Source organism: Homarus americanus, unplaced genomic scaffold, assembly GCF_018991925.1.
Source record: "Homarus americanus isolate GMGI-L3 unplaced genomic scaffold, GMGI_Hamer_2.0 scaffold38395, whole genome shotgun sequence".
NCBI lineage: Eukaryota > Metazoa > Arthropoda > Malacostraca > Decapoda > Nephropidae > Homarus > Homarus americanus.
The window spans coordinates 348735-373779 of NW_024731696.1; the positions used below are offsets into that span (position 1 = coordinate 348735).

Genomic DNA, 25045 nt, shown 5'->3' on the forward strand with positions numbered 1-25045 from the left:
GAGGAGGAGGAGAGGGGTAGGAGGGGTTGTGTGTGGGAGGGGAGGTAGGGTAGGTAAACGCTATATCACTCAAACTTACAGGTACTCAGATACAGTTATACAGGTACTGAAGGTAAACAAGAACAGGTAAACATACAGGTACAGGTAAAAATACAGGTACAGGTCCTCCTCAATGTCGAACGTGACTCAGGCTTGTTACGTGTGTCGGGTGGAATGGCTTGACCCTAACCTATATTTTACTGCCTTATTGGCTTCTCCTCCTCCTCCTCCTCCATCATCATCTCTCAGTTTCCCTCCTCCTTCTCTGCCCTTTCTTCTACTTTTTTCTCCTCTCTTTCTCCTTTTTATTCCTTTATTTCCTTCTTCTCTCCATTCTCACTTTTCTCCTCCTCCTCCTCCATTTCCTTCTTCTTGTCTTTTCTCCTCTTCTTCCCATCCTTTCCTTCCATTTTTTCTCTCTCTCTCTCTCTCTCTCCTCTCTCTCTCCTCTCTCTCTCTCTCTCTCTTCTCTCTTCTCTCTCTCTCTCTCTCTCTCTCTCCAACGTTAACAGCGCCCACAAGGTCGTCATTCTATATGTGTAATGAGTTGATCGACCTTACCTGTACCTCCCACCTTTGTTTACCTTCCTCTTGTCTGTAGCTTACCATGTGGTGTGTGTGTGTGTGTGTGTGTGTGTGTGTGTGTGTGTGTGAGGTGAGAGGGAGAGAGGAGGTAGGGGAGAGGGGTGAGGGTAGGGAGAGAGGAGGAGAGTGAGGGTAGGGAGAGGTGAGGGAGAGAGTGAGGGTAGTGAGAGGTGAGGGAGAGAGTGAGGGTAGGGGAGAGGTGAGGGGAGAGGGGAGGGTAGGGAGAGGGGTGAGGGAGAGAGTGAGGGTAGGGAGAGGTGAGGGAGAGAGTGAGGGTAGTGAGAGGTGAGGGAGGGGGAGAGGTGAGAGAGAGGAGGGAGAGAGGAGGGGGTAGTGGGAGAGGTGAGGGGAGAGAGTGAGGGTAGTGAGAGGTGAGGGAGAGTGAAGGTAGTGAGAGGTGAGGGAGAGAGTGAGGGTAGTGGAGAGGTGAGGGAGAGAGTGAAGGTAGTGAGAGGTGAGGGAGAGAGGAAGGTAGTGAGAGGTGAGGAGAGAGTGAGGGTAGGGAGAGGTGAGGGAGAGAGTGAGGTAGTGAGAGGTGAGGGAGAGAGTGAGGTAGGGAGAGAGAGGAGGGAGAGAGGAGGGTAGGGAGAGTGGAGAGGAGGGGGAGGAGGGTAGGGAGAGGTGAGGGAGAGAGTGAGGGTAGAGAGAGAGGAGAGAGTGAGGGTAGGGAGAGAGTGAGGTAGGAGGTGAGGGGGGAGTGAGGGTAGGGAGAGGTGAGGGAGAGAGTGAGGTAGTGAGAGGTGAGGAGAGAGTGAAGGTAGGAGAGAGTGAGGGTAGGAGAGGCACCATTTAGACTTGTGGTGGAGATGCTGGTGACAAATGCTCATGGAGATGGATGGTGATGTGGGGAGGAGGGAGATGGGGGGGTTGGGGAGATAGAGAGTGGTGAGGAGGGGAGAATTGGGGGATTGTGTGTGTGTGTGTGTGTGTGTGTGTGTGTGTGTGTGTGTGTGTGTGTGTGTGTGTGTGTGTGGACTCGACTTGATCAGGATCTCCCGGGTATGAGGGTGAGGGTAGGAGGAGGAGGAGGAGGAGTCTGGACAAGGTTACGTCCTCCTCCTCTTCTCCCTTCTTTCCTCTTCGTTTTCTCCTGCTCCTCCTATTCATTTTCCTCATCCTCCCTTCGTCATCTTCCTCTTCCTCTTCCCTGTCTTCTCCTCCCTCCCCTATCTGTCTTCTCATGCCTCCCCTTCTCTTTCTTCCTCCTCCCTTCACAAGGCAGACGGGAGGTTGTCTCGAACGTCACACTTGATGCTGCCCAGATGAAAAGACAGACACACACACTGTCCCTTGATGCCTCACCCCTTCCCTCACCCCCTCACCCCTCCCTCTCTGATATATCACCCTTCCCTCACCCTCCCTTGATATCTCACCCCTTCCCTCACCCCTCCCTTTGATGTGTCTCCTTCCCCTTTACCCTTGATAGTCATTATTATTATTATTATTATTATTATTATTATTATTATTATTATTATTTTTTTATTAATTTATTGCTGTTGTTGACTGACTGACTTTACTGACTGACTGACTGACTGATTGACTGACTGACTGGTTGCCGTAGATTGTAATGAATGGCAGAGTTAAATCGCCTTATAGGGGTGAATCAGGTGAGGAAAACCCACTATTAACGCGGGTTATCACGAGACTAATGTAGGGCAGTAAAGGAGGTGAAATGTTGGAAGAGGCTGCCAAGTGGAGCCACTAGTAATTGGTGAGACAGACAGACACAGAGACAGGCAGACAGACAGAGAGTGTGAGAGAGATAGTCAGAAACAGACAGACAGACAGAGAGTGTGAGAGAGATGGTCAAACAGACAGACAGACAGAGAGTGTGAGAGAGATGGTCAAACAGACAGACAGACAGAGAGTGTGAGAGAGATAGTCAGAAACAGACAGACATATACAGAGAGAGAGAGAGAGAGAGAGGTGGTTGGGTACGTCTGTGCTATAACCATTTACGGTGTGTACTTGAGAGACAGACAGACAGAGAGAGAGAGAGAGAGAGAGAGAGAGAGAGAGAGAGAGAGACCGCTCCCGGGGTGATGGCCACAATCTTATCAGTTCGTCTTTAGTGTTTATCTCTGCAACATGGAGTAACACCACCTTGGAGCCGGTCATCTACACCACCTGTAGAGCTGGGCATTTACCTGGGCACCACCTGTAGATACCAATCATTACCTGTAGATACCAATCATTACCTGTATATGCCAATCATTACCTGTAGATACCAATCATTACCTGTATATACCAATCATTACCTGTAGATACCAATCATTACCTGTATATGCCAATCATTACCTGTAGATACCAATCATTACCTGTGGGTATCTAATCACCATTTAGGAGAGTTAATAAACACCTGTAGGACTGGGCATTTACCTGGGCACCATCTACAGACACGGAGCATCAATGTCACATAATGTTACATAATGTCACATAATGTTACTGTTGTTTATTGATAACTTGTGATTATATTCTATCAATAATTTACTCTTGAATAATTATATATTTGATTTATTGATATAATTAACTCCTAACGACTTTGATTTATTGGTAATTAACAATAGGTACACAGTTGATTGGTGTTTAATAACCATGTGATATATATATATTTTTTACTCTTAATGATTATTTTTTTTTATAGTAATATATTAATTTTGTTTTCTTTCTCTTCCTTAGGTACGTTGTTCACTGACCTTGTGTGGTAATGTAATGTAATGTTGGTCGTGTACAAGTGATGATTGGAAGTGTACAGAGCGTTAACTGGGGTGTACAGAGTGTTAACGAGGTGTACAGAGTGTTAACTTGTACAAAGTGTAGTAACCGAAGGTGTACAGAGTGTTAACTAAAAGTGTACAGAGTGTTAACCGAGGTGTACAGAGCGTTAACTGGTTGTACAGAACGTTAACTGGGGTGTACAGTTCACAGGTATAGTAAGGGTAAATGAAAGGTAAATTATAGGTAAAACGTCATAAATTATAGGTAAGTCGAATAAGATAAAGGTAAAACAGGTAAGATATAGTTAAGATACAGGTAAACTGAAGGTAAAATTATCACACGATAGTCAAACAACCGTCAGGAGTGATTGTTGGTGACAGGACCTTGAAGAAGAACACCCTGCTGGGGAGGACACAAGGACCTGACGGTGTGTGTGTGTGTGTGTGGCCGCCAGTCTGCCCGCAGCTCACTGATTAAAGAAGCACTATAACATTTGTGGTTGTGTTGTGAGTGTGTGTGTGTGCTGTGTCATGTGGGTTGTAGTGTGTCGGTTGTGGTGTGAGAATGAGGGTTGTGAGGGGTTATGATGCCGGGGTGAAGGTTGTGGTGAGAGAGAGAGAGAGAGAGAGAGAGAGAGAGAGAGAGAGAGAGAGAGTTGTTGACCCTGCGGCTGTACAAAGTGGTTTGGCCACTCACCTACCACCACTACTCCCCACCTCCACTACTGCCCACCTACCTACTACCCACCACCACCACCCCCCATTTGGTTAGGTTAGGTCAGCATTAGGTGTGGTTAGGTTAGGTTAGGTTAGCATTAGGTGTGGTTAATCATACGGTAGAATAAGCTATGGGAGGACTGATCTTCATGTGACGCCAATCGTGTACAAAACTCACTCCCGGTAAACTCTACTCCCGGTAAACTCTAGAGACGTCTATGAACCGGGAAAACACGGCACATTATACTCCCGTTCAGTGATGTAGGCCAAGTAGTACTACAGGTAGGGGGGGGGGACGTCTTCATGTACTCTGGTAATGTTGTCTTCGTGTACTCTGGTAATGTTGTCTTCGTGTACTCTGGTAATGTTGTCTTCGTGTACTCTGGTTAATGTTGTCTTCGTGTACTCTGGTTAATGTTGTCTTCGTGTACTCTGGTTAATGTTGTCTTCATGTACTCTGGCTATCTGGCAATGTGTGGATCTGTAGAATATGTATTTTTATTATGGATCAAAGTAACATTATTATCATTGCAATATCATCCTAGCAACATCATCCTAGCAACATCATCCTAGCAACATTATCCTAGCAACAGTACCATTATGTAACACCACCATTATCATCCTAGCGTTCTCCATCGTGTTGTGTGTGTGTGTGTGTGTGTGTGTGTGTGTGAAATTTACATCACAGTGTCAAATTACATCACTATATAAGACCTCATTATACACTACAAACAAACAGTGCAAAACAAACAATATATTACCAAACAAATATACAGTACAAACAAAATGACTCGACAAACAACACAGTACATTACAAACGCGGTAGATATGAAAGTACACAGGTGTTCAAAGGTAATATGTAACTAGGTGAAACATCATCAGTATATTACGTAATCAGGACCTGGGTGCAACATAGAGAGAGAGAGAGAAGTCACTATCATACCAGTTGTTTCTATAAACACAGTATTGTCACCATTTCACTATCTGGGTCACCACAATCCTCTTCATCACCATCTCCACTATCATCCATAACGTCACCATCACTACAGCACCATAACTGACTACTATCACCACCATCACAGCTTGGGTTGCCGCTCACCACCAGACAACAGCAGGAGAAAAGGAGGAGGAGGTAGTGGACGTTTTTGAAGAGGTACTCAACATCTGTTTGTGTGTGTGTGTGTGTGTGTGTGTGTGTGTGTGTGTGTGTGTGTGTGTGTGTGTGAAGGAGTACGGAGAGGACGAACGAGAACTCAACAGGTGGAGGAGCACGTGGCGGGGAGGGAGGAGAGAGGAAAGTGAGAGAAAGAGGGAGGGAGGGGATAGGAGGGCCGTTGTCATGGTGATGGCCGGCAACACACAGCCCCTCCCTCCTGACTCGTCCCTCATCTCCTCTCAGCTTCTGCCGCTGCCTGGCCTGCCGCACTACCTGCTTGCTTGTCTGCCAGCCTTGTCCACCTCCTCCTTCACTCTCCTCACTCTCTTCCTCCCTCTCCTCAGTCTCTTCCTCCCTTTTCACTACCTCCCTCCCTCACCTAACCTAACAAAACCTAGGAACCTAACTTAATCTAACCTAACTTAATCTAACCTAATTTAACCTAACCTAACCTAACTTAACCAAAGTCCCATAACCTAACCTTATATTCCTGTGCTATTATCTAGTTGCCTAACATAACCTCGAGGGGTTAAAATCATCGTACTCGAGGTGTTAAATCATTGTACTCAAGGGGTTAAGGATGTGAGGAAGTACTCATCTCTTACGGACTCGAGTATCAGTGTACGCTTCAATGATTTGTACTCTAGTAGTGGCATAAAAATCGGAAGAAAAAATACGAATACCTTAAAATCTGAAGAAAAGTAAATAAAATCCCAAATCTGGATAAATCTGACCCCAAAATCTACAAATAGCAAACATTGGCTGGAAACCGTCCAATATTATTAGTAGTGTAATTATTGTTTTGAGAATTTGTTAAACACTGAGACTATTTTAAGGTCTTGTAGTGGAGGAAGAGGAGGAGGAGGGAAGAGGGATGGAAAGTTGTTGGGGGTGAGGAGAGGAGAGGGTCGTTGGGGAGATGGGGAGGAGAGGAGAGGGTCGTTGGGGAGATGGGGAGGAGAGGGAGGGTCGTTGGAGATGGGGAGGAGAGGGTCCATAGGGAGAAGGGGAGAGGGTTATTGGAAGAGAGAAGAGGGTCGATGGGGAGGAGGTAAGGTCGACGGAGATGGGGAAAAGGAGAGGGTCGATGGGGAGAGAGGAGGATAGTAGGGTTGATGGGGAGGAGGTAAGGTCGACGTGGAGATGGGGAAAAGGGGAGAGGGTCGATGGGGAGAGAGGGGAGAGGATAGTAGGGTTGATGGGGAGAAGGGGAGAGAAATATTGGGGTGAAGAAGGCCAACGTACCCTAAACACACATCAGACTGGGTGATAATGCACACGATATTAACACCTTGGTTCAGCAGCTTGGGAGAGGGGAGAAGGGTGAGGGGTGAGACAAGCTCCTCCCACCCCCAACACCTCCACTCGTCCTTTACTTTCCTCCTCCCTCCCCCACCTGCCCCCTACCATCTCAGGTAAACTCCAGGTGGTGGGAATCTAATTTAGTGTCCCAAGAAAGTGCTAATTCGCCTATTCTCTCTCTCTCTCTCTCTCTCTCTCTCTCTCTCTCTCTCTCTCACACACACACACACACACACACACACACACACACATAAGCACTCATATGGATAGATCGATAGATAGATAGATAGATAGATAGATAGATAGATAGATAGATAGATAGATAAGAGAGAGAGAGAGAGACGACCCCCTCTCTCTCTCTCACGCCGTTGCCAATAAATTGAATGGGCGATGTTTCCAACTGGACGTTTCAGGGTGGGGAAGCTTCCAGGCTTTAACAAGTTGTCCATTCAGAAAGGAAAAAAAAGTCCGTCGGGAAACAAGTCAAGTTCAGGGGCCCAGAAAGGTCCCAAAGAATCGTAATATATTGAACCTCAAAGGTCAAAGAGTCGAAACGTCCCAAGACCGGCATCATCCTGGCCCTGAAAAGGTCCGAAAAGTCTAAAGTAATCAAAAAGTCCAAAGGAATCGAAAAGTCCAGGGCCCCAAAGACCCCCAAAAAAAGAGTCTTAATTTTCAAAAGTCCAAAGCTCAACAAGTCCCAGTGGAGGGGGGTAGGGGGGACTAGCGCTGGACTAATCACTGTGCATATAGAAGTTGTCTTAAGTGTGGTGTGTAATTGGCAGGTGGGTGATAATGGTACACAGGGCAGGTAAATATGAACAGGTGAGGGAAGGGGGTGGGGGTCTTATCTTGCCTCATATCACCTGTTGGACTCGTCTAAGGCAGCATCACTTGTAGCCGCCTGTGTGTGTGTGTGTGTGTGTGTGTGTGTGTGTGTGTGTAGTAGTAGTAGGAGGAGGAGGAGGAGGAGGAGGAGGAGAGGAGAAAGGGCAAAATAGATGGAAGTAGGAAGAGGAGGAGAGGGGATGAGAGATGGCGGAGTACAGGAGATGAAAGAAAGGAGGAGGAAGGAGTAAATGAGAAACTGGTCAACAAAGAGATAGCAAATAAGAGACAGGATTGAGGGAGAGAGAGAGAGAGAGAGAGGGACACAAAGCAAGAGGCGAAATAGAGGAGGTAGGAGGAGGGGGGAGGGAGGTGTAGTCAATGCAGGAACAATTATCCAAAAATTGTTGTCGTTGTCGCACATTCCCGGAGGAGCGTCGACCTGGAGGAGGCAGTCATGGGGAAGAGACGAGGAGGAGGGATGTGGGGGAGAGGATGGAATGGAGGGTGTGGGGTTGAAGGGAGGATGAAACAGGGAGTGGTGGTAGGGAGAGGAAAGTGGTGGTAGAGGGGAGAGGGTGAAAGGAGGGGGTGGGTAGGTAGGAAGGAGAGGAGAAGGTAAAGTAGGTGAGGGAGATGGTGACTGGAGAGAGGGCGAAGGGGTGGGTGGGGAAGGGAGGGAGGGAGAAGAAGGAAGAGGAGATGAGAGAGAGAGAGAGAGAGAGAGAGAGAGAGAGAGAGAGAGAGAGAGAGAGAGAGAGAGAGTAATAATGGAAGAAAAGGAATAACAAAATGCTTATGGTGACGTCACAAGAGGACTTTAGGCTTGAATGACGAATACGACACGCTGTTGGGACCACCTGTTGGTCACCAGGAGGAGAGGGAGGAGAAAGAAGAAGAAAGAAGAAGAAGAAGAAAGAAGAGGAGACTACAGTAAGGGTCATACGATACGCATAAAAATAATTTGATGTCACTTACTAACACCTGTTGATTGACGCCTTAACACCTGTAATTTATAACAACTTCATAAGACCTCTCTCTCTCTCTCTCTTAGGGTGTAGGAGAAAGAATGGAAAGATTAATGGGTGAGAAGGAGGAGGAGAGGAACAGGAGGGAATTGTGGAAGAGGGGTTATGGAATGATAGATGGGAGAAGGGAAAGATGGATGAAGGAGAATGGAGATAAAGAAGACAAAGAGACTGGAAATAAGAGAAAAGAAAGGAAGGAGAGAAGAGGGAGGTGGGTGGAAGAGAGGGGAGAGTGAGAAACGACAAAGAGAAGGGAAGAGGGATGGAAAAGAGGGAGAGAGAAAGAAACAAAGAGAAGAGAGAGAGAGGGGGTGGGGGGGGCAGTGCCTGGTATTTCCTCTCTGCCTCCACCCCCACCACCATGGCACTGTGAATGGTACTTTACGCCAGACGAACGACCGCTCGCCACCCTCCTCCTGCACGAACGTAGTAACACTGGGCATTATAATATGACTTGTTACGACTATCACCACCACCTACAACTATCACCACCACCTACAACTATTACCACCACCTACAACTATCACCACCACCTACAACTATCACCACCACCTACAACTATCACCACCACCTACAACTATCACCACCATCCTCAACAACTACCACCAACCCCAACAACAACCACCATCATCCCCAACTATCACCAACCAACACCCACAACACCACTAACCAACAACTGCAACCATCACCACCACCAGGCAAGGCAATTAGACCAACAAAAACATGACTAACGACTCTACCAGCACCACCACCACTATCGTCCTCAACTACCAAGCCTTTTATCATCACCCTGAGTTACTGAGTGTCTGTCTGTCGCCTTGTGAGGGTTACTGCACCTAATGAATGGATCGGTTAATGTTGGTTAATGATACACTATACAGAGTGGTTAAAAGTTTATGGTATATTGGTTAAGGTTATGACATATGGTATAGGAATTTAGTGGTTAAAAAGTTATGGTATAGCAAGTTTGTGGTTAAAAAGAATGGTTTTGTGGTTAATGCTAAGTTAATACGTGTTAAGTTGAATATATGTTAAGTAGAATATGCGTTAAGTCGAATACACAATTACGTCGAAAACCACAATACGCCTTACACCCTCTTATCCCAAGTAAAAAATAAATAAATAAATAAATAAAATCGGAACTCCCCTTCTGCCACGCCTCCTACGAGCTTCTCACCAGGAACAATGTCCTCTCTTGAAGTTTCACGAAAGTCGGTCCACGCCTGTTGGGATTTATCGCGGCCAACGAACACCTCAACGCGCGCTGGTCAGTGATGTCTCTCCTGGTGTGTGTGTGGGTGGTGTGTGTGTGTGTGTGTGTGTGTGTGTGTGTGTGTGTGTGTGTGTGTGTGTGTGATATATAGGAGTGTTTATCTATCTATCTATCTATCTATAATGAGTTAGCAGGTGTATAAGGACCCTCCATTACACCGTCAACATCACTGCTCTCACTGCTGTTGTTTCAGCGTGGTGTGGAGGCGTCAAAATATCGTCGGCGTGGCCCCAGGGCGGGTCGGCCCCGACCACGCCCGTCCCGCCCGTCCACCTGGCCCTGCCCCTCACCACCACGCACAAGGACATGGACGTGAGTACTTATGTTACCACTGTTACTATTGTGTTACTTGTGTTACTTTTATGTTACCTGTGTTACTTTTATGTGCTACTAATTACCCTTTTTTGTTATTATTTGTTATCAATGTTACGATATCACCGTTGTGTTGTCTTTGTTACTAGTGATTATCATGTTATAATTTATACTTGTTACTTATGGTCCTTCTGTTACCTGTAATTATTGTATTAATATGTTAACTTATTTTCAGTGGTAGATAGATTACAAATGTTACCTTTTACAATTACTGCTACTGTCACCTTTGTTATTAGTGTTCCTTCTGTTACGTGTTACTGTACCTTTGTTGTATGCGTTACTTGTGTTTTTTTCTTTATTAGTTGTTACCTGCATTCTGTTACGTTACCTGTGTTACTTGTTCTAATCTTAAATAACATAACATAACAAAGGCCCCTTCATATCCTCTCTTTCTACCTTCTTCGTTATCTGTCCTTTGCCTCCTCCTTCGTTTCTCCTACCCCCCTCCTATCCACCCACTACCCCTCCTATCCACCCTCTATCCACCTACTATCCCCTCTGAGCGGTGTAAGCCACGTAACACGCTTAAATAATATATTAGTAATTACGTGGTGGGCTGTTATCTATGATGGCGGTGACAAAGGGAGTCCCCCGTCAGCACAGATGAGAAGGAAGATAATGATGACGTTTGAGACGACCACTTGATGATGATAGTGATGATAACACCTGTACTGTAACACCTGTAGTGGAGGGTGGCACCTGTATAATGGAGGGTGGCACCTGTATGGATGGTGGCACCGGAAAACCTGTATAGTGGAGGTGGCACCTGTATAGTGGAGGTGGCACCTGTAGTCCTGGAGGGTGGTACCTGTATAGTGGAGGGTGGCACCTGTATAGTGGAGGGTGGCACCTGTATAGTGGAGGGTGGTACCTGTATAATGGAGGGTGGCACCTGTATAGTGGAGGTGGCACCTGTATAGTGGAGGTGGTACCTGTATAGTGGAGGGTGGCACCTGTATAGTGGAGGTGGTACCTGTATAGTGGAGGGTGGTACCTGTATAGTGGAGGTGGCACCTGTATAGTGGAGGCCTACACTGTGTGGAGGTGGCACCTGTATAGTGGAGGATGGTACCTGTATAGTGGAGGTGGTACCTGTATAGTGGAGGGTGGCACCTGTATAGTGGAGGGTGGTACCTGTATGTGAAGGTGGCACCTGGTGGAGGGTGGTACCTGTATAGTGGAGGTGGCACCTGTATAGTGGAGAGGTGGTACCTGTATAGTGGAGGTGGCACCTGTATAGTGGAGGTGGCACCTGTATAGTGGAGGTGGCCTATAGTGGAGGTGGCACCTGTATAGTGGAGGTGGCACCTGTATAGTGGATGGTACCTGTATAGTGGAGGTGGCACCTGTATAGGAGGGTGGCCTGTATAGTGGAGGGTGGTACCTGTATAGTGGAGGGTGGCACCTGTATAGTGGAGGGTGGTACCTGTATAGTGGAGGGTGGCACCTGTATAGTGGAGGGTGGCACCTGTAGTGGAGGGTGGTACCTGTATGGAGGTGGCACCTGTATAGTGGAGGGTGGTACCTGTATAGTGGAGGGTGGCACCTTATAGTGGAGGGTGGTACCTGTATAGTGGAGGGTGGCACCTGTATAGTGGGAGGTGGCACCTGTATAGTGGAGGGTGGTACCTGTATAGTGGAGGGTGGCACCTGTATAGTGGAGGGTACCTGTATAGTGGAGGTGGTACCTGTATAGTGGAGGGTGTACCTGTATAGTGGAGGGTGGCACCTGTATAGTGGAGGGTGGTACCTGTATAGTGGAGGGTGGCACCTGTATAGTGGGGAGGGTGGTACCTGTATAGTGGAGGGTGGCACCTGTATAGTGAGGGTGGTACTGTATAGTGGAGGGTGGCACCTGTATAGTGGAGGGTGGCACCTGTATATGGAGGGTGGTACCTGTATAGTGGAGGGTGGCACCTGTATAGTGGAGGGTGGCACCTGTATAGTGGAGGTGGTACCTGTATAGTGGAGGGTGGCACCTGTATAGTGGAGGGTGGCACCTGTATAGTGGAGGGTGGCACCTGTATAGTGGAGGATGGTACCTGTATAGTGGAGGGTGGCACCTGTATAGTGGGAGGTGGTACCTGTATAGTGAAGGGTGGTACCTGTATAGTGGAGGTGGTACCTGTATAGTGGAGGGTGGCACCTGTATAATGGAGGGTGGTACCTGTAGTGGAGGGTGGCACTTGTCTAGTGGAGGGTGGCACCTGTATAGTGGAGGTGGTACTGTATAATGGAGGGTGGCACCTGTATAATGGAGGGTGGCACCTGTATATGGAGGGTGGCACTTGTCTAGTGGAGGTGGCACCTGTATAGTGGAGGGTGGTACCTGTATAGTGGAGGGTGGTACCTGTATAGTGGAGGGTGGCACCTGTATAGTGGAGGGTGGTACCTGTATAGTGAAGGGTGGCACCTGTATAGTGAAGGGTGGTACCTGTATAGTGGAGGGTGGCACCTGTATAGTGGAGGGTGGTACCTGTATAGTGAAGGGTGGCACCTGTATAGTGGAGGGTGGCACCTGTATAGTGGAGGGTGGCACCTGTATAGTGGAGGGTGGTACCTGTATAGTGGAGGGTGGTACCTGTATAGTGGAGGGTGGCACCTGTATAGTGGAGGGTGGCACCTGTATTGTGGAGGGTGGCACCTTTGGTCATGGTGTCTTTCTGGGTGAAAAAATTAGTGTTGGTGATTACAGGTAACATGAGGAGGTGCATCCTGGGCTTCACCTGCCACCTCACTCCTGCAATACCTGGCTCTCTCTCTCTCTCTCTCTCTCCTCCTCTCTCTCTCTCTCTCTCAATTCTAGTAATTAGGTCATCTCGGGGCCTGATAGGATTGGGGCCTATTCGACACCCAGTCGAATAGGAGAGGGAAGGTATGTAGAGAGGGTTGTAGAGAAGAGACGATGAGAGATAGAGTGGGAGGAGTGGTGATAGGGGGAGAGGGGAGATGGGGTGTGAGAGAGGGGAAGGGGGTGGTAGAGAGAGTAAAAGAGGGGTGAGGGTGATAAATGGAGAGTGAAAGAAGGGTGAAGGAGGGCAAGAAAGGGGTGAGGGAGGAAGGGTGAGAGAGAAAGGGAGGAGGGTGAGGAAGGTGGGAGAGGAGTGGGTGAAAGAGGGGTGAGAGAGAGGGGGCGAGGGGAAAATGTTGGCACCCCTCACAATGTCAGGGAGTCGTTATACTGGTCATATCTCATGTAAGGAACTTGATCATTGGCGGTTAATTAAAGCAGTTAAGAGCGTAATTGGGTGGTTTAAGGGAGGAGTAGGAGGGAGAGGAGGAGGTGGTGTGTTTGGGAGGAGGAGGGTCTGTTAGAGAGGAGGGAGGAAGACTGGGGTGTCAAAGAGGAGGAAGAGGAGGGGAAGGTGTGACGTAAGAGGAAGAAGAGAGACGTGAGTAAGGAGCAGGAGAAAGAAGAGGAGGAGGAGGAGGAGGAGAAGAGGTTTGAGAAGAGAGTTGAGTGTACCAGTTATCCCATCAGAGGTCGTCCTTGATATCGCACCAGAGTTAATCCTTGAAAGTTGGGGGAGTAGGTGCAGGGGGAGGTTGGAGGAGTTGGTAGAGAAATAGGTGGAGGAGTAGGTTGGAGGATTATTTATAAGTTAATTTAACTTCATCACCATCAAGGAGTTGTACAACTTGGATCTATTTCCGGTCTCTGAGTGTGTGTGTGTGTGTGTGTGTGTGTGTGTTTAATAGGTAGGGAAGTGAGTGATTGAGGAGAGATAGAGATATGGGAGTGTGAGTGAAGGGGGGGGTGGAGGTGAGGGGTGAAGTGAGGGACTTATAAACCCTTATCACGAGTGACTGAGGGGACTGTGTGCTTGGGATGGGGAGAGGGAAGGTAAGTAAGTGAAGTGAGAGGAGGAAAGAGGGGATGAGCAACAAGGACATCTGCAGCACTAGTGTCTGAGGGGAAGTGTGTGGGAGTGAGGGAATGTTAAGAGGAAGTGAATATAAAATGTATTACAGTAAGATTGATGACTGAGAGAAGGACTGTGGGGGAGGGGGGAGGTGAGGGAGGGGAGGGAGGAGGGAACCAGGAATCACAAGGCTCTAGTGACTAATAGAAGAAAGTGAGTGGGGGTGGGGGTAAGTAAGGGAGATGGAGGGGAGCAAGACTTACAGAAGCACTAGTGACTGAGGAGGGAGGGGTGTGTGGGGAGGGGAGAGAGGCACCAGGAACCACAAGGCGCTAGTGACTGAGAGAGGGATGGGGAGGGAGGAAGGGGACGTGCAATATACATGTCACTGTGTGTCATTGATCCACCTCCCCTTCTCTTCCCCTCCCTCCTCCTCCCATTCTCTACCCCTCCTGCTCAGCCTCCTCCTCTTCCCATTTCCTACTCCTTCCCCTTCTCCACCTCCTATTTCCCCTCCCCCTCCCTCCCTCCCCTCCTCCTCAAGATTGCATGAATTATTTTTCTAACATCAGCAAAATTCTCCTCTCACTAACAGCAAAATCTAAACACAATATTATGTACCTACACTTAGTTGGCAGCTTCAGGACTAAGAGAACTGGACTGAATGATTGAAAAAAATATATGTTACTAGTTTGTCTAAGGTGTTGTCAGAGTAAGGAATGATTAAATGTGTTTTTCTTCCGGTGTTGGATTATTTTATGGTGAAATTTCCCGTGTAAATAAAAAATGGCAGAAAGTTGTGTTTTAAAAGTGTCTCTCATTGTTTACTTATTTTTTTTACTTTTTCCTTAAACCTCCTTTCTTTCTTTTTTCCTCCTTTCTTTCTTATTCCTGTATTTTTTTGCATCTTTACATCCTTGCTTCTTTTTCCCTCTTCCCTCTCTCTCTCTCTCTCTCTCTTCCTCTCCTCCTCTATTCTCCTATCCTCTCCTCTATCTCTCCTCTGTCCTTCCCCTACTACCACTACTGAGACACTACACAATGTTTACGTTTACGCCTACTGCAAGCGTCGTGGCTGGTGGGGGGGGGCGGTCAGAGCAAAAGCTTACTTGATCAAGTTATAAGCTGGGAAGGTTGGTCAGTCGCCGAGCTGTAAGGGAGAGAGGGGGAAGAGGGGCAGGTAGTGAGGGTGTGGAGGGGTAGGCAACTTGGTAAACTCTCTCTCCTCTAGTCTCCAGGTGTGTTTGTGTGTGGAGGAAGAGGAGGAGGAGGAAGGCCTGATTTGTGGAGGTGAAGCACGTGTGGTGGTGGGGGTGCAGGTGTAGGGGAAGAGGAGGGTGGTGTGTGGGAGGAGGTATGTGTGGGGGGTTAACAGGTGTGGAGGAGGTAGTGAGGCTATGATATGTTTGTAGAATCAATTGTTGTGTGTGTGTGTGTAGAGTAGGGTGGAAAGAGGGAGTGAAGAGAAATAGTAAATTGTGGGTCAGCAGGTTTGTGTGGCGTCAGGTATGTATGTTTGTAGATGTGGGTGCGCCAGGTGGAGGCAGTGTTTACCTGGCGGTGTGTGTGGGGAGGAGGGAGAGGTGAGGGGAGAGAGGTGGGGAGGAGAGGCACAGGTGGGTGGGTTGCCCCACGCCGCAAGGTAAGCTTTATTGATTAGGGGTGGGGCGATCGTGGACACACACACACACACACACACCTTTTCTCCCTCCAGGTGAGTACACTTTGTCAGCGGCGATGTCTTGAGGCAGGTGGTGCCTTGTGCAGGTGTCCCGCTAACTGGGAGGCCGAGGAGAGGTAGAGGGAGAGTAGGAGGTGCTGGAGGTGAGAGTGGAGATAGACTAGATGTCGGGTAAGAGATAGAGAGAGAGAGAGAGTGAGAGAAGAGAGACAGCTGAGGTGATGTGCTGGGGTGTTTAAATTTGGGTAAGAATTAACACCAAGAAGATGAGGGTGAGAGGAACAGGGAGAGTAGGAGTTGAGAGGGACAGAGGGGTAGGACAGTGTGAATGGGAGGGATAGAGGTAGAGAGAAAGAGAGGGAAGGAGAGAGTGGAGGAGGAAGGGGAGGGAGAGAGAGTCATAACCTGTTGAGGGAGATGAGGAGAGTCGACTGAGAGACTTGTTGACAGTATCTGCTTCTTGCCTCTCACCCCGTTGTTGCTGCTGTTGATGCTTGTTGCTGTTCCTGTTGAGCTGTTCTTGTTCCTTGCTGTTGATGTTCCCGTTTCTGTTCTTATTGCTTGCTATTGCTGTTGTTGCTTGCTGTTTCTGTTCTTATTCCTGTTGTTGTTGTCACCTTTGCATTGCGTTTCCCTGTTGTTGTTCATTCTTTGTCTCTTCCTGTTGTTGTTGTCATTTGTTATTGCTGTTCTTCTTCCTGTTGTTGTTGTCACCTTGTTATTGCTGATTTCTTCCTTGTTGTTTATTGCTGTCTTCTTCTTCCTGTTGTTGTTGTCACTCTTGCTATTGCTGTTCTTCTTCCTGTTGTTGTTGTCACTCTTGCTATTGCTGTTCTTCTTCCTGTTGTTGTTGTCACTCTTGTTATTGCTGTTCTTCTTCCTGTTGTTGTTGTCACTTCTTGCTATTGCTGTATTTCTTCCTGTAGCTGCTGTCTGTTATGTATTACTACTGTAGTGGCTGTAGTGGCTGCCGTCAACACCCCTTGGTAGCTGGGATCGTCGCGTGAGTAGGTGCACCAGTCAATGCTATCGGTTAATATCTGGAGCTTATCTGACTGACTACCATACGTATCCAATGGGGTCTTTGTGCTCTATAGCGATGGAAGGTCAAAGGTGGAGGTCACAGCTTAGATTAATACCCTCATCTGCAGGATAACTCGTGAATGGAAAGAGCTACGGTGTTTATACTTGATATATATATTCACTATGACCACTTCTAGAAATGGTTTGTTTTTCAGATCAAAAGGTCAAATCAAAGGATCTTTGAAGAGAATATATTAGCTGGCATGATTTGGTTCCTTGCTCGAGTGCAGGCTAGTTATTTCTGCACCTACTGTTTTTTTTTTATTATTCCTCTTTCTCCTCCTCCTCTTTCTCCTCCTCCTCTTCCTTCATCTTTTCCTCCTCCTTGCCTCCTCCTTCTTCATCTTCTGTAGAGTGGAGAGGGAGAAGAAGAATGTAATGGAGAGTCTGAGGCGAGAGGGAAAATTGAGATGTGAAGTAGAAGTGATAGAAGAAGAAGGCGTAGATGAGAGAGAGAGAGAGAGAGAGAGAGAGAGAGAGAGAGAGAGGGTGGAGCAATGAAGAAGAAATCAATAGTTGACCAATTATTAATTTTAGTGTAGAGGAGGTGGAGACACGTGGTGCTCTCCTCCCTCCCTCCCTCCCTCCTCCTCCTCCTCCCTCCCTCCCTCCCTCTCCCTCTCCTCCTTCCCTCCCCCTGGCACGGTGGAGTAGAGTGGTAGGGTACAGGGGGTGGGTGGGGTTGGGTACTAGGTCAGCTGGGGTGGATGTGACGTCACGGTTAGACTCATCACCTGGTACCTGTCGCACTACCCGAGGCTGAGCGACCGTCCCTGTGAATATTTTAATACGCTCTTTCAGGAGGTGGAAGGGGGTGGCTGGGGCTGCTGCTGCTACTTTACCTGGGCTAATTCTGAGGTCTCTCTCTCTCAAACGTTAAATTATTATTGTTATTAATATTAAAACAGCTAGTAATAATAATAGTAGTAGTAATAACACTAAAATTGAAGTATAGATTTATATGTAAACACGAAAACAGACTTGTTGACTGCTGGGGTTCAAGAGTATCGACTGAGTGAGTGAGTGGGTGAGTGACTCGGCTTATGAAGAAAGTGAAGGCCTTGTGTATGTCTGTATGTCATCTCTGTACTGCTAGTGTGTAGATGAACTTTGTATAATCACTGTATCTGTATTTTATGAGGAAATTTATTCATATACTGTCAGAATGATACTGAATAACACTGTCTGTAGTTCATAATGTTTTAATCAGCGCCTACACTGAATGACCTGTCTTAGTGTGTACGTAGAACTGACACTTACACTGACATTTCTGAATGAACTTTGTGTGTATGTAGTTTCACAAGTGTGTGTGTGTGTGTGTTGACCCATCTGTGCCGCTGGTCCTCACTTACATGTTAACTGATGGCAATTTCGACCTTGTGTCTGTGTCAGTGAAGTTTGTTTGTTCCTGAGAGCTGGACGGATTCTCAGCTGGAGGTTCCTGGGGTGGGGGAGAGGGCATACTCCATACTCCACCTCTTTACACCCACCCTACACCCACATCCTACACCCACCTCCACCCTACAACCCATTCCCAACCCCCATTTCCACCCACTGACCCCCCCCACACCACCTCCCCCCCACACCTCCCCACACCCCCACCCTTACTCACCTGTCTATAATGATACTACCTGTTAATTAGGTCTTTATATGTACTAATTACTGTATGGAGGTACTGTGCTAATTCGGGATTACTGTAACTTACTTATATTTTATCTCACTATACCTAATGCTACTGTCACCCACACTTTATACAGTACCCAGGGTAGTACACTTTTACACTTTACATCGAGTTTAGTGCCTATACTTTACACCCAACTCAGTATAAATACACTTTACACTTTATACACTATACCCAACTCTCTATTTTACACTTACACCTAACACACTGCAAGTACACTTTACACACTACACCCAACTCACTACAAGTACACTTTACACACTACACCCAACTCACTACAGATACACTTTACACACAACTCTCTACTTTACACGGACGTTGAGCTGAATCAACTCTGAGAATATATGCTGAACTACCTCGAGTGGAAACCCCGTGAGTCAGCCTGGCGTGTTGTCACAGCTTGGAGGTCGCCAGCTGGCTACCTTACATAAGCTAGGAGGAGATTCTGGGTGGAAAATCGCAGTAGGCCAGACGCTGTGTGCATAACCTGTATCTCTGATGTTGTTTATGTGACCTGTATGGAATGTTGTGCTTGTGGTGTGTATGGAATGTTGTGTTTGTGGTGTGTATGGAATGTTGTGTTTGTGGGTATGGAATGTTGTGTTTGTGATGTGTATGGAATGTTGTGTTTGTGATGTGTATGGAATGTTGTGTTTGTGGTGTATGGAATGTTGTGTTTGTGGTGTGTATGGAATGTTGTGTTTGTGGTGTGTATGGAATGTTGTGTTTGTGACCTGTATGGAATGTTGTGTTTGTGATGTGTATGGAATGTTGTTTATGTGACCTGTATGGAATGTTGTGTTTGTGATGTGGATGGAATGTTGTTTATGTGACCTGTCTTTAAAGCACTGTATATACGTTTATTTAATCGTGTGTACGTAACGCGTATTTTATGCCCTAAAGAATGTCGTTTATGTGATATGTATTTAATAAGATAGATAACATAGAGTCTTATCTTTCATGAGTTGTATTTGTTGTTAGACTAGCGTATATAATGACCTTGTTCCGCACTTAAGGGTCAGTTAAATAGGTATTAGGGCAGTTAAAGTCACCAGGTGTTTGGGGGGAAGTTTTGATTATGTTGAAAGACAAGTTTGTTGATGTTAACTTGTATTTTATATATATTATTATTATTATTATTATTTTTATTATTTTATTATTATTATTACTTTTTTTTTTCAAATGCTACTGCTACTTTTACTACTATTCCTGCTTCTACTTTTTCTACTACTACTACTATCATCATCATTAATACATACCTTTCATTACCACACTCAACACACACGGTACTGGAAAAAATCACGCCAGGTCAGTGTGTCGGAAACTATTTGTAGCGAACTATAATCACCACCCCATCCCCTCCACCCCAACCTCACTCCACCCCACCCCACCCACCCACCCCACCACCCCACCCCACCCCAACCCACCCCACCCCACCCCCACCCACCCCACCCACCCTCACCCCACCCACCCCACCCCACCCACCCCACCCCACCCACCCCACACTCACCCACCCCACCCCACTCCACCCAACCCCACTCCACCCCACATCACTCCACCCTACCCCACCCACCCCACCCCACTCCATCCCACCCCACTCCACCCCACCTCATTCCACCCTACCCCACTCCACCCTACCCACTCCACCTCACCCCACTCCACCTCACGTCACCCCACCTGGCCCCACCCCACCCACCCCACCCACCCACCCCACCCCACCCACCCCTACCCCCACTCCACCCCACCCCACCCTACCCCACTCCACCTCACCCCACTCCACCACGTCACCCCACCTGCCCTACCCCACCCACCCCACCCCACTCCACCTCACCCCACCCACCTCACGTCACCCCACCTGCCCCACCCCACTCCACCCCACCTCATTCCACCCTACCCCACTCCACCCTACCCCCACTCCACCTCACCCCACTCCACCTCACGTCACCCCACCTGCCCTACCCCACTCCACCCTACCCCACTCCACCCCACCTCACTCCACCCCACCCCCACCCACCCTATCCCACTCCACCTCACCCCACTCCACCTCACGTCACCCCACTCCACCCTACCCCACCCCTCCCCACTCCACCCCTCCCCACAGGCCATTGGCCTCGTCACCACCACGAATGTTTGATCTCTCTCGTGTTGCTGTGTCATGCAAGTGGAAGGAGGGAAAGGCAGAAGAAAGGAGAGAGAGAGGGGGAAGGAGGTGCGAAAGGGAGGAACTGGAAGAGAGAGGAAAGAGGGATTGGTTGAGGGAGGGCGGGGGTAGAGGGAAGGAGGGAGGAGGTGTGGAGGGAAGGTGTTATGGCTAGAGACGTTAGGTGTTGTGTATCAGTTCATTATTGTTTCTGCAACATCCACCCCCCCACCCCCTTCCCACCCCCCTCCCATTCCTCCCACCCTCCCACATACACTTCCCATTCCTCCCCACACACTCCCCCATTCCCTCCCCATACACCTCCCCCATTCCCTCCCACCCTTCACACCTTCACACCACCCACCCACCTCTCATTCCTCTCCTACACCACCCACCCACTCCCACCCTCTTCACCATTTCACCACCACACCTCCTTTCACCACCCACACCCTCCTTCACCACCCACACCCTCCAACACCACCCACTCACCCTTCCATTCACTTCACCCACACCTACTAACACCACCCGCAACCTTCAACACCACCCACACCCACCCACCCACACACACCTCGTTTTCTATGCCACGTCAACAAGTGAGGGAGAAACTGGATTCAGGTTTTAATCCTCTCGCCGGGTAATTGAGATTAAGGGTTACGGGACTAATGTTGGCCGCGTAAAAGTGAGGCAGTGCGGGCGGTAGGTGGCTGGCGGATTTACCAGGCGTAGCTTGCTTAAACGTGTTACTGATGGTGTGGGATGGGGTATGATGGGAAGGGAAGCAAAGGAGAGGAAAGTGAGATGGGAATTAGATTGGTCCAGTTTTATTGATGGGGGGATGGGTGGGCTGTGATGGCCTCAGTAGACTCTGGGCTGGACTTAAGGCTCTTGGTCTCTGAGCTGTGTGTTCAACCTTCTGATCCATTTCACTGTTCCTGTCTGTCTGTCTGTCTGTCTGTCTGTCTGTCTGTCTGTCTGTCTGTACATCCTAGAATATGGAGGCCTCTGTTGTTGTTGTTGTTGTTTGTGTTTATTTCAGGGGTACAGCTACTGAGGTCCTTGAGTAGATGCATATAGTAAATAATAATAGTCTCTCTCTCATTGGAGAGTTGTTGTCTGTGGTTCAGTTCTATTTTTCCCAAATTAACAAATGACACAATACCTTCGGTCTTTGTTAACCCCTATGACATATTGGATCACCTGAAGATTAGATGTTAGTAGTTGTGGTAGTGGTGATGTTAGTAGTAGTGGTAGTAGTGGTGAGGTTGATGTTAGTGGTAGTGGTGGTGGTGGAGGGGGTGTTAATGTTAGTAGTAGTGGTAGTAGTGGTGAGGATGATGTTAGTGGTAGTGGTTATGAGCTTGGTGATGGTGAGGGCCTACTACTGTCATCTTGGTGCCATAGTGTCTTAATGCTCTACTGGTGTCATCTTGGTGCCATAGTGTCTTAATGCTCTGGGTGTCATCTTGGTGCCATAGTGTCTTAATGCTCTACTGGTGTCATCTGGTGCCCTTAGTGTCTTAATGCTCTGGTGTCATCTTGGTGCCATAGTGTCTTAATGCTCTACTGGTGTCATCTTGGTGTATATAGTGTCTTAATGCTCTACTGGTGTCATCTTGGTGCCATAGTCAATCTTATACTCTACTGGTGTCATCTTGGTGCCACAGTGTCTTAATGCTCTACTGGTGTCATCTTGGTGCCATAGTGTCTTAATGCTCTACTGGTGTCATCTTGGTGCCATAGTGTCTTAATGCTCTACTGGTGTCATCTTGGTGCCATAGTGTCTTAATGCTCTACTGGTGTCATCTTGGTGCCATAGTGTGGCGCCTGCACTGGTGTCATCTTGGTGCCCATAGTGTCTTAATGCTCTACTGGTGTCATCTTGGTGTCATAGTGTCTTAATGCTCTACTGGGTGTCATCTTGGTGCCATAGTGTCTTAATGTGCTCTACTGTGGTGTCATCTTGGTGTCATAGTGTCTTAATGCTCTACTGGTGTCATCTTGGTGCCATAGTGTCTTGGTACTCTACTGGTGTCATCTTGGTGCCATAGTGTCTTAATGCTCTACTGGTGTCATCTTGGTGTCATAGTGTCTTAATGCTCTACTGGTGTCATCTTGGTGCCATAGTGTCTTAATGCTCTACATCATCTTGGTGTCTCATAGTGTCTTAATGCTCCACTGGTGTCATCTTGGTGCCATAGTGTCTTAATGCTCTACTGGTGTCATCTTGGTGTCATAGTGGTCTTAATGCTCTACTGGTGTCATCTTGGTGCCATAGTGTCTTAATGCTCTACTGGTGTCATCTTGGTGCCATAGTGTCTTAATGCTCTACTGGTGTCATCTTGGTGTCATAGTGTCTTAATGCTCTACTGGTGTCATCTTGGTGCCATGATGTCTTAATGTCTCTGGTGTCATCTTGGTGTCATAGTGTCTTAATGCTCCTTGGTGTCATCTTGGTGCCATAGTGTGTAATGCTCTACTGGTGTCATCTTGGTGCCATAGTGTCTTAATGCTCTACTGGTGTCATCTTGGTGCCATAGTGTCTTAATGCTCTACTGGTGTCATCTTGGTGCCATAGTGTCTTTAATGCTCTACTGGTGTCATCTTGGTGTCATAGTGTCTTAATGCTCTACTGGTGTCATCTTGGTGCCATAGTGTCATGCTCTGGTGTCATCTTGGTGCCATAGTGTCTTAATGCTCTACAGGTGTCATCTTGGTGTCATGGTGTCTTAATGCTCTGCAGTGTCATCTTGGTGCCCATAGTGTGTCTTAATGCTCTACTGGTGTCATCTTGGTGTCATAGTGTCTTAATGCTCTACTGGGTGTCATCTTGGTGTCATAGTGTCTTATGCTCTGGTGTCATCTTGGTGCCATAGTGTCTTAATGCTCTACTGGTGTCATCTTGGTGTCATAGTGTCTTAATGCTCTACTGGTGTCATCTTGGTGGCGCATAGGTGTCTTAATGCTCTACTGGTGTCATCTTGGTGTCATAGTGTCTTAATGCTCTACTGGTGTCATCTTGGTGCCATAGTGTCTTAATGCTCTACTGGTGTCATCTTGGTGGCATAGTGTCTTAATGCTCTACTGGTGTCATCTTGGGGTGTCATAGTGTCTTAATGCTCCACTGGGTGCCATCTTGGTGTCATAGTGTCTTAATGCTCTACTGGTGTCATCTTGGTGTCATAGTGTCTTAATGCTCTGTGGTGTCATCTTGGTGCCATAGTGTCTTAATGCTCTGCTGGTGTCATCTTGGTGCCATAGTGTCTTAATGCTCTACTGGTGTCTCTTGGTGTCATAGTGTCTTAATGCTCTACTGGTGTCATCTTGGTGCCATAGTGTCTTAATACTCTACTGGTGTCATCTTGGTGTGTCTCATGCTCTGGGTGTCATCTTGTGTCATAGTGTCTTAATGCTCTACTGGGTGTCATCTTGGTGCCATAGTGTCTTAATGCTCTGGGTGTCATCTTGGTGTCATAGTGTCTTAATGCTCTACTGTGGTGTCATCAGTGCCATAGTGTCTTAATGCTCTACCGTGTCATCTTGGGCTATAGTGTCTTAATGCTCTACTGGTGTCATCTCTTGGTGCCATAGTGTCTTAATGCTCTACTGGTGTCATCTTGGTGTCATAGTGTCTTATGCTCTGCAATTGTCATCTTGGTGTCATAGTGTCTTAATGCTCTACTGGTGTCGTCTTGGTGCCATAGTGTCTTAATGCTCTACTGGTGTCATCTTGGTGCCATAGTGTCTTAATGCTCTACTGAGTGTCATCTTGGTGCCATAGTGTCTTAATGCTCTACTGGTGTCATCTTGAGTGTCTATAGTGTCTTAATGCTCTACTGGTGTCTTGGTGCCATAGTGTCTTAATGCTCTACTGGTGTCATCTTGGTGCCATAGTGTCTTAATGCTCTGGTGTCATCTTGGTGCCATAGTGTCTTAATGCTCTACTGTTGTCATCTTGGTGCCACAGTGTCTTAATGCTCTACTGTGGGTGTCATCTTGGTGTCATAGTGTCTTAATGCTCTACTGGTGTCATCTTGGTGCCATAGTGTCTTATGCTCTACTGGTGTCATCTTGGTGTGTAGTGTCTTATGCTCTACTGGTGTCATCTTGGTGCCATAGTGTCTTAATGCTCTACTGGTGTCATCTTGGTGTCATAGTGTCTGTGCTCTACTGTGTCATCTTGGTGTCATAGTGTCTTAATGCTCTGGGTGTCATCTTGGTGCCATAGTGTCTTAATGCTCTACTGGTGTCATCTTGGTGTCATAGTGTCTTAATGCTCTACTGGAGTGTATCTTGGTGCCATAGTGTCTTAATGCTCTACTGGTGTCATCTTGGTGCCATAGTGTCTTAATGCTCTACTGGTGTCATCTTGGTGTCATAGTGTCTTAATGCTCTACTGGTGTCATCTTGGTGCCATAGTGTCTTAATGCTCTACTGGTGTCATCTTGACCATAGTGTCTTAATGCTCTACTGGTGTCATCTTGGTGTCATAGTGTCTTAATGCTCTACTGGTGTCATCTTGGTGCCATAGTGTCTTAATGCTCTACTGGTGTCATCTTGGTGCCATAGTGTCTTAATGCTCT

The 25045-nt window shown here is 47.5% G+C and overlaps 1 protein-coding gene across 6 annotated transcripts in view; it reads left to right on the forward strand.

Annotated features, from left to right (window-relative positions):
• LOC121867816 (transcriptional enhancer factor TEF-1-like) overlaps nt 1-25045 on the forward strand; it is a 159833-nt gene that overhangs the window by 48490 nt on the left and 86298 nt on the right. For 4 of the 6 annotated variants that reach the window (XM_042367937.1, XM_042367939.1, XM_042367938.1 and 1 more), the window contains one exon: nt 9839-9957. In XM_042367937.1, coding sequence (XP_042223871.1) covers nt 9839-9957 — 119 coding nt within the window. Of the gene's footprint in view, nt 1-5140; nt 5212-9838; nt 9958-25045 lie in introns of all 6 variants that reach the window. The other 2 variants (XM_042367942.1, XM_042367941.1) reach the window with 1 other exon arrangement.